Below are 10,277 nucleotides of genomic sequence, written 5' to 3' on the forward strand. Positions count from 1 at the left end.
CAAAAATGCTCGTTAAAATAAGGTATCATGAATAGAAATATTATTTGAACACTCAATTTTAACACTTAAAATAACACACATTCATTACTGCATTAAGTGGTAAAAGTATCAAGAATGATTTAATAAAATTTGATGAATGAAAACTCACCCGTATATATCTAAACTCATATTATGTCATTTGTATACAAGGTAATATATTTTAAGAATAATAATATTTCACTTGAAATGATCACCTATAACACACATTCATATATTTTTTTATAATGATCATCTATTAAATCGAGTGATTATTTCGATTTAATAGGTATAGTTTAGTTTAATTGATCAGGCAATTTCAAAATCTTTTTTTTTTCCTTCTTAGAAGAGAATAAGTTGAAAATTTCATCTTAATAACATTTTCAATAGATATGTATTAGAATTATTAGTTGGAAAAGATCTTAATTATTTAATAATTTGATGGAGGAGAAATCTTAAGAGAGATAGTCTATGCCTAAATTGCACAAAAAAAAAAAAAAAAGATATGATACGAAATAAAAATGAAGAAATAATATTTTAATTTTTAAATAAATATTTTATTAATAAGATTTTATAATCTGTAAATATAAAAAAAAAATGAAATTATACACCCATAGAAAGCTTGGGTAAGAATGAAAAATGTGCATGCACATAAAATAAAGGCAATCCGGAAGATGGCAGAGGAAGGACAAAATCAGTGGATCAGTAGAAGAAGCAGCCATAATTTCTTATCTTTAATAGACCATCCTAATATTAATAGGCTCCACAAGACAGAAGGCCGTTCTCGGTTCTTCCCCCTGTCAAGGGCGGAGTCAGTAGGGGGGACGAACAACGATAAGAAAAAATAAAACTTAAAGTTATATGTATATAGACAAAGTTTTGTTAATTTGTGTTTGTGAAATAATTTGTTTTCTAACAAGTCCATGGGATTAGATATATATGACCACTCAATTATGGCTTGTCTCTGTTATATCGGAATAGTGAACTAATACATACATAAATATATATAATGGTTGTGGTTGTTGCAATGTAATATCACTTTCGGGGCAATATAAAGACAACAATATGCATAGGAAGTAGGAAATGAAGGCTTTAAGAGGGCCATGCAACAAGTACAATTAATGTGTGAAGTGATCTTCTTTGTTTCCTTTGAAATTCCCTCTACCTAACTAATAATCGAGTGAAAGAATAGGGTGCACAATGGAACTAATCTAGGCTTAATATCAAAGTCCCTATTATACCTCTATATATAAGCAATAACAATACACCACAACGATTATAAGTCTTATCTCATTAAATAAAGTTAATTATCAAAAATTTGATTATCTGATTATCTTTATCTGTGATCATATCTTCTAAACGAGCACTATATCTCATATGTCTAAATATTTTTTACTAATTTTTTTTTTTAATCCTCCTCTATCTCATATGCTACAAAATTCTTTCATTTTGTTTGTTCACTTGACTTACAAATGTGTTTATTAATCTTATTCTTCTATTTTTAAACTATATTAATCATGAACCCTATATGTTACATATTTTTAATAAAAGCAACTCTAACGTATAAAATTCGATGAAACTAACACCAAAGAAAAACCCTAAAAGAGCATCTTGGCATCCATTACAAAATAGAGTGTGGCAGCATTACATATATATATATATATAATTGTATGTAGAGAAAACAGATAAGGAGAATGTCTGGTTATTAAATCTTCTATAACACACTCACAAAGAGACAAATTAGCAAAGAGTAATGTACAATGTTTCTAGTTAAGAAGGCTATGAAATTAGAGTAAGAAATATGTTTATTTGGGTGATAATTAAAAGCATGAACTGTGACCAAAAGCAACAAATCTAGTTGATCCACTAATATTAATAGTCAATCAAACTCACATATTAGTTTAAAAAAGCATGATGAGAAGCAACAAAAAATGAAGAAGACCATACTAAGGACTATAGTTGTTAAAATTGAACCAATCCAACATGTTCGTTAAAAAAAAAAAAGAAGCAAACCATTGATGTGCATAAATTGATTAAAACTACTCAAATTCATTGGTTAGTTTTATCGATTCAGTTGATTATTTCTACTAGTTCACAAAGAATCAGTTTAGTTTTTATTTGAAGCATTAAATAATCGTAATATTTCAAAATCTATATTCTTTAATAGATGGACAAATTAGTCTAATTGAAAAAAAAAACTTTTAAAAATCCCTAATCTTGGTTAGCTTCTTTTTAATTCAATGAGTGATCATTCACAATTTCATAGTCTGCATTAGTTCATATTTACATATGCATGGCTTAGTCTTTGAGGTAAATATAAATATGACTATGGAGACTTGAGAAAATTTGCAATGAGAAGCAAAAGGGCAAGTTAGACACGAGTGAAGGGAACCTTATCAGGGAAAATAGTCTTGCATGGCAACAAGACCACCCCTTTTATAAGGGAAATTCTATTCAGAACCCGAAAATTTACTCTTTAAAACCCACGTCCCATCAAAATTTTCAATAATTTTAATATACCTCTTTTACCCCCACAATCCACAGCAAACTCTCTTCTCCGATCACCTCTCATCCCCAGCCATCACCTAAATATATAAATACACACTCACACACACTTATATATATATATATATATACCTACAGCATGGCCGCGGCCATGGCAGCCGCGAACATGCAACCCAGCACACACACACATATACACTCACACACCTATATAAATATATATATACACACTCACACACACTTATATATATACAAGTTCCATGGCCGCAGTCATGACAGTTGCGGCCATGGAAACCCCCGCACCTCGCGGTGCGGGGGTTTCTACAATCCCCGCACCATGAGGTGCGGGAGTTTTTGAAATCCCCGCACCTCGCGGTGCGGGGGTTTCAGCAACTCCCGCACCGTGAGGTGCGGGGATTTATAAAATCTCCGCACCTCGCTGTGCGGGGAATCAAGCCTTCCCCGTCTGCTGGGAAGGCTTGATTAAATTTGTTTTATTTTAATTAAATTTGTTTATTATAATAAAATAAAATAAAAAATAATATAAATAAATAAATTCTAAATATCTGTATTTTAAGTAATTATAAATTAACTAATTTTAAATTTTAAATCATTGTAATTAAGTGTTGAATTTTTAATACTTAAAAAAATTTAATAAGATAAATTTAAATATATATATCTTTACCTAATTCAATAAGATAAATTTAAAAATCCTATTATCATTTAAAATATATTCTTTTTAAATATATGTAATTATAAAAAAATATATTTTAAATGATGATAGAATTTTTAGATATGTGTATCTTCAAGTAATTTAATAAGATAAATTAATTAATTTTAAATTCTTTTAAGTATTAAAAATTCAACACTATGATTTAAAATTTAAAATTAGTTAAATTATAATTACTTAAAATGTAGAAATTTAAAAATTATTTATTTGTATTATTTTTTAATTTTATTTTATTATAATAAAAATTTTAATTAAAATAAAAATAAAAAAATATAAAAAGTCTTCCCGACTGCTGGCAGTCGGGAAAACTTGGCTTTTCCAACTGTTGGCAGTCGGGAAAACCTAGCTTTCCCAACTGCTAGCAGTTGGGGATTTCAACAATCTCCGCACCTCGTGGTGCCGGGGTTGCTGAAACTCCCGCACCGCGAGGTGCGGAGATTGCTGAAATCCCCGCACTTCACGGTGCGGGGGTTGCTGAAAACCTTCGTGTGGTTTCCCATTTTATAAGTTTATTGTTGTAATCGTGTAACAACAAAAAAATTAATAAATATGTTCATATAATTTAAACAATGAAATTATTATACATGGGATCTAAGTTTATGAACCAACCATTTGACCATGCCCATAAAAAATAAATACATAACTATTCGACCATAATCTGCCAATTATAAAGTAGTGAACCTATTCCCCGACTAGTTTGACGACCAGTTTGAATTTTAATAAGGATACCCCAACATAATCTATTATTAATAATGATAAAATTAAATAGTTAAAGTACTGAAGAACTGCATCAATCATAAAACTTAGTGATTAATTAAATCTAGTTGATCACAACAACGCTAATTTATCATCACGGAAGCACCATTTTAGAAGATTAATTAGTGAGGATGATTATTTAAGGATTGATGACCCGTGAACTTAAAAATTTTGGAGGGTTTTGCTAACAATCGAGTTTTTCATGACATTTATTAAATTGTGTTTAATACACGTCATTTTTAATATTATATATTTTTATTGATTGATAATAAATGTATTTTATTTTAAAATATTTTATCAATTAATAAAATTATTCCAATATTAAAACTAAAATATATTAAAACAACCCATTAAGAAGCCTAAATTCAATCCATTTATACTCATGCGATGCTCCCAATTCTACTTAAAACTATTTATTTGTCTCATCATTACTATAATTTTTATTTTGATTGGACCATCCTCCACCTAGCTTTTTCTCCTACTTTTGGGTGGGTAGAGGAAATTCTTCATTTTAAAGGGGTGTTTGTTAATCAAGATAAGAGGGAGGAAAAGTTAGATATGGGAAGTATTCAGCATGTTTGGTCTTTCTAACATATTTGTTAAGCTTATCTGACCATTTCTGTAAAAGGTCTCACGTGACCTCTTATCTCCCTCTTTCAAGATAAATTTATCTGATCTCTCATTTTGAATAAATTTATTTGACTCTTTCAAGATAAGGTTCAATTACTTATATGTCCCTTGTAAGATAGTTAATGCCATTTAATGCATTTTAAAGATTTAAATTTATTAAAAAAATTTATTTATTTAACTCTTATAATTAATATTATTTAATATATTTTTAAATTATTATATGTTTTTGATAATTTTTAAAATTTTAATGACATTATTCATTTAATTATTTTTTAAAATATAAATTTCTCTCTCTATATATATTTTATTAACTAATATAATTCCTTTCATCAATTTTTAAATTATTTTATTTAATTTTATATTTTATTATCTATTATGAAAATATGTTTTGACCATTTTAAATTATCTAGTGGAATTATTTTAATTCTAACAATTATTATTTATACTTTTCAACTCTTTTTAAATTTATTTTTGAACATAAATTTAGAAAATAAAATATTATTTTTAATTTTAATCTTAATTTTTTTGACAATTCATATTAATCATAAAATACTATTTTAATCATAAATTTGGCAATAGGGATATTTTGTTAAAAAAAAACCCTTATCTTAGTACTTATCATATATATTAATAAACACATGAAAAGAAAAAGTACAATTATCAGTGGATTATAAAAAATTTAACAAACAGTCTGATAGAAATATTGAAATGCTTTCCGATCTTATTTTGATAATTTCATATCTTAATTCAAAAAATATACTAATCTTATTTTAATACCATTTTATCTTATTTATTTTAACAAATATCCCCTAATCAAAATGATGCTTAAAACCTTATTCAAACTATAAAGACTGACACTTGGGTCCTACCGTGGAACCCAATAATTTGGGCTTTAGTTACTATCATGGATTGCTATTACCGGCCCTAGCTGCTACTTTATATATTTCAAAGTCACAGAACATCCAGAACCAAAACCAGAACCAGAACCCCACCCCAGAAGAAGGGTTATTTGGAAGCCTTTCAAAGATAACATGACATTGCATGTACAACACACATCAGGCTCATAATCATAAAACTCATATAATTTAAGTAATTTTATAAAAATTAAATACGTATCTAAATTCATAAGAGATTATATCGTAATGAAAAATATCAACTGAAAACAAAATATCAGAATCTGATTTCTCCTCTTTTACCTCAATCGTAATGATAGAAACAAAATTTATAACTGTAATTATTTTGATAGTGTTAGATAGGGAGATGATCAAACTCCTATTTATAATAACAGAAATAATCTCCTATCAAGACTCATAGAAGTTATCATCATTTTTTAAATCAAATAGAATTAGGATTAACCATTATCTTATCAGATTAAATCCTTAGGAGTTATCACAATCATATATGATATTGAATTCGATTACTTTATCAAATAAATATCATAATATCTGATAAATATTAATTATTAACTATATTATAATATATCTGATAATATTATTAATTTATCCGATAACATAAATTCTTAATTATGCAGAAGAAGATAATTCTTGCAGCCTTCCCAAAGAAAAGAATTGTAATGGATTCGATCTTCTGTTCTATCAAGGTTTCTGATGTCCTGAGAGAATCGCTGAGAACGTTGTTTCCTGTCAACAGCATTTCCAGGCACATGAAACTGATACGATCTTAGCTTCCTTCCCAAAATGCGGCACCACCTGGTTGAAAGCCCTCATATTTGCCGTAGCCAACAGAAGCAAGCATCCGCTCATAGAGAGCCCGCTGCTCTCAACCAGCCCCCACGCTTTTGTTCCTTCTCTTGAGTTCCAAATCTACCGAAAGCCTCCTCTCTTTAATCTCCAAGACATTCCCAGCCCTAGAATTCTTTCCACTCACTTGCCTTACTCTGCACTGCCTGCCTCCATCAAAACTAATTCCCAATACAAGCTTATCTATATATACAGAAATATCCCTTGGACCAGTTCATCTCCAACTGGCACTTTGCATCCAGTCTACAGTCCAAGAATCACTACTCCATCTCACTGGATGAGTGGTCCAAAAAGTACTGTATTTCTGGGATTACCCCTTTTGGTCCTTTCTGGGATCACATGTTGTTGGGATATTGGAAGGCCAGCCAAGAGAAGCCGGGCCAAGTTCTGTTCTTGAAGTACGAAGAATTGAAGGAAGATGATGTGTTTTACGTTAAGAAGCTGGCCGAGTTCTTGGGGGTTCCATTTTCAATGGAGGAAGAAAGGGACGGGATGCCTGAACAGATATCCAGGCTGTGTAGCTTTGAGAATTTGAAAGATTTGGAAGTGAACAAGAGTGGCAAAATTGATGATCAAAGTCTCTTCCATAACAAGCAATATTTCAGGAAAGCAAAGGTTGGAGATTGGTCCAATTATCTTTCTTCATCTGTGGCCGAGGCCCTAAAGAAGCTCATGCATGACACACCTGAGGGTTCTGGATTAACCTTCAAAACGTCCTAATAATATTTAATTTCTTGTCTTTACCTTCAAATAAGATGGGTTCTGCTTGTGGCCATTCATGAAATTCTTTATTAAATTTCATACATACATGCATATATATATATATGGTCATTTTCCCAAGTTTCTACCCCTTCTTTGAATGTGCTTTGCTCAAGAATTTGGCAGTGTTGTAAGATTTTTCCCAATTCTAATGTTTGGAATGGTGTTATTTAAATTATGGAATTGAAGAATTCAATTACATTTAAAATTAAATCTTTAATTATGGAATGGATTTCATCTATCAAATTTAGTCTGATTATGTGACTCCTAATTAATTACATGGCTAGAGCTAAGAAAAAAAAAAATTCAAACAAGTAAGTTCGAGGGATTTGATTTAAGATTCAAAATGTGTAAATGAAATTATATTTACCATCAAATAAGATTGAGTTCTGTTTTAATCATAATAAAATTTATTATGATTAAAACATAATAAATTATTAAGGTAATTATAGTAATGTGAGATTTCTACATCTTCTCTTTCACTGTGTGATGTGAGATTTCTCCCCATTCTACTTATTAATATAGTTTAGACATTAATGGTAGGAGATACGTCACGTCACACTTACTTATTTTCACATACAATTGTCACTATTCAATTCGTGCAACAATTGTCCTATTTTTTTTTTACTCTCCTTAAATTTAAGGTAATTATAGTAATTCTAAGTTTAAACTTATTTAAATTAATTTTTTCTACAAAAAAAAAGTCGGGGCTTAGTCTCCTTATTAATTCCTCAACGTTCAAGTTAATCACTATACTTGAACACAACATAATAATGATATAATAAATGCATAATATATATTATATTAATATAAGTAAGCTGAAAAGTTAATATAAACCGAGATGAGGTCACATAAATGGTTAGATTAAATCATCTAGATAGACTAGGCGAGCCAACTATAAGTGTAAGTTTGGACTCGAGCCTTCCTAATTAGTACTCCTTGATCTGATAGCCTTGGCCAAGCTTTTGAGTAGACCCAATCGTTTAGCCCTCGTCTTTGTTGGGGTCTCAATTAAATATGAACTAGTGTGGACTTAGGATTTTACCTTTACAAATTAGAGATTTCTTCATCAAATACAAAATATTATTACAAATATGAAACTTAAGTGTTCAAATAATATTTTTCATGAAAACTTCATATTTTTGACTTATAAAGAGAAGATGTATTTGAATATTTACTAAAAGAAGCCTTAATTACTCTTTTAAAATTAAAATAAGTGTGAAGATTCATATTTAAAGGATATAAATATAAGTCATATTTTGAATATTCAATAAATAAATAAATAGACTACCCATTAGCGTCCTAAGTGACATGGATGACATGCACATTTTTTTTATTTAGAAATTTAATTTTTTTATTATTTTAAAAACACCCATAAATTCGAGTCAATTGTATCTCTGAATTTTTTATCATTTCAATTATACTCTTAAATTTATTGTTCTCAATAAATTTGTCAAAATATGTAATTAACTAAAAAACACATAGTTTAGAGGTGATTTTGAAATGACAAAAAATTTAGAAGTGTAATTAATTCAAAATTACATAATTCAAAAGTATAATTAAAAAAATAAGTTATATGACTTATCTACTAAATTCTTAAAAAATAAGTTATATGACTTTTTATTTGAGATTTTTTTAAAAAAATGAGTTATATGTCTCCAATGTATTTTAAATTATTTAATAAATAGTTTGGTGAAAATTTTAAAATATTATCTTATATCTTAATTTAAAAAATATATATTTTAATTTTATTTTAATACAAAGTTATCCTTGTTGATTTTAATAAATATTACTTAATAAAATATTAAGAAAGCACCACGTTTAAGGCACGGGTATAAATTAAAAATAAAGTTAAATAAAATATCTTTAATAATACATAAACCAATTAATGGTTCCGTACTGTACCTACACCGACGATGCTGGCAACATCGTAGTGGAATCTGGACAGCTAATCAAAGCCTGGAAATGACGTACTCTAGTCTAGGCCGTCGGCATCTCCGACAGAAATCAGAAATATATATTGTGACGCACTGCCTCCACTAACGGTACCATCATAACTTACATTACAATCTCGACCTATTTGAAGGATGGTTATGTCCCTGTCAATATAAATTTTTAAAATAATATGGACACCCTGGGTGGGGTCCAGGCTTCGCCGCCTTCGACCAAACGAGAGCTTGGGAGTTAATTGCGAAAATAGCGGAAACTCACCCGAGCCTTGTACCTGATTAGGCCCTTGGAGCGTTAATCCAATTTCAAACGAATATCAACAAGCCTAATAAATTACTTCAACCACCAAACATAATTAAACATATCTCAATTTTCGGCCGTAGCTAACAGGTACAAATTCCCTATTCTACTGGGTTTACTCATAGTGGAAACCTTAACTTGGTTTCAGCTTACTTTAGGTTAAACTATAACCAACACCCATAACTAACACACAGTAGTTATATTACAATATTAATATTTGGGGTTAACCCACACCCCCACGGTTAACAGTCGCTGCCAATTGGCGGCTCCTCTATGAGCACTGTCTTTCCTTTCTCGGATCCCGAGCCACCTGCTGGGTTAGTGGGAAAATACGGGGGTGAGTCTCGAGGACTCAGTAAGAGTAATATGAGTTGTAGTAAATTAAAATGCATAGCAATTATAGAATAATGTGGAGTGCATCATGCATGTTGGCCTGTCCACCTCACCCTAAACCGGATTTTGGTGGCCCCACTGATTTCATTTAGGACCCCATCTCGAGACTCACACGGCCCAAATCTACAGCCCCATTCCTAGACACTTCTCCCACAGTCTAATACAAGCCATGCCAAAATAAATTTACACGCAAACCATATTAAACCTTACCACGCGTTAATCTCGTGCTGCGCGTTGGTTTCACGTTCTAATTTCTTATACAATCGTAAAATAAAAATTATTTAATTAAACACGTAGTCAACTTTAATTATCGCCAATACGTCGCTAATTAATTTAGCTAAACATGCGACTGATTCATAAATAGCATTATTAAATAAATTTAAAACATTTTTATACCTCGCATACACACACGGGTAGAGTTTCGGCGCGTTAAAAATTACAGAGCATTTCAGCAGTGAAATCACTACTATTTATAGGCGCCG

The 10,277-nt window shown here is 30.0% G+C and overlaps 1 protein-coding gene across 1 annotated transcript; it reads left to right on the forward strand.

Moving 5' to 3' along the window:
• Nucleotides 1-689: 689 nt before the first annotated feature.
• Nucleotides 690-7,113, forward strand: LOC127799095 (cytosolic sulfotransferase 14-like). Its single transcript, XM_052332827.1, is given in 3 exon segments — nt 690-830; nt 6,251-6,615; nt 6,618-7,113. Coding segments are annotated over 3 exon segments (1,002 nt in total).
• The last annotated feature ends 3,164 nt before the right edge of the window (nt 7,114-10,277 follow it).

The sequence above is a fragment of the Diospyros lotus genome, chromosome 4 (assembly GCF_014633365.1).
Source record: "Diospyros lotus cultivar Yz01 chromosome 4, ASM1463336v1, whole genome shotgun sequence".
Classification (NCBI taxonomy): Eukaryota; Viridiplantae; Streptophyta; class Magnoliopsida; order Ericales; family Ebenaceae; genus Diospyros; species Diospyros lotus.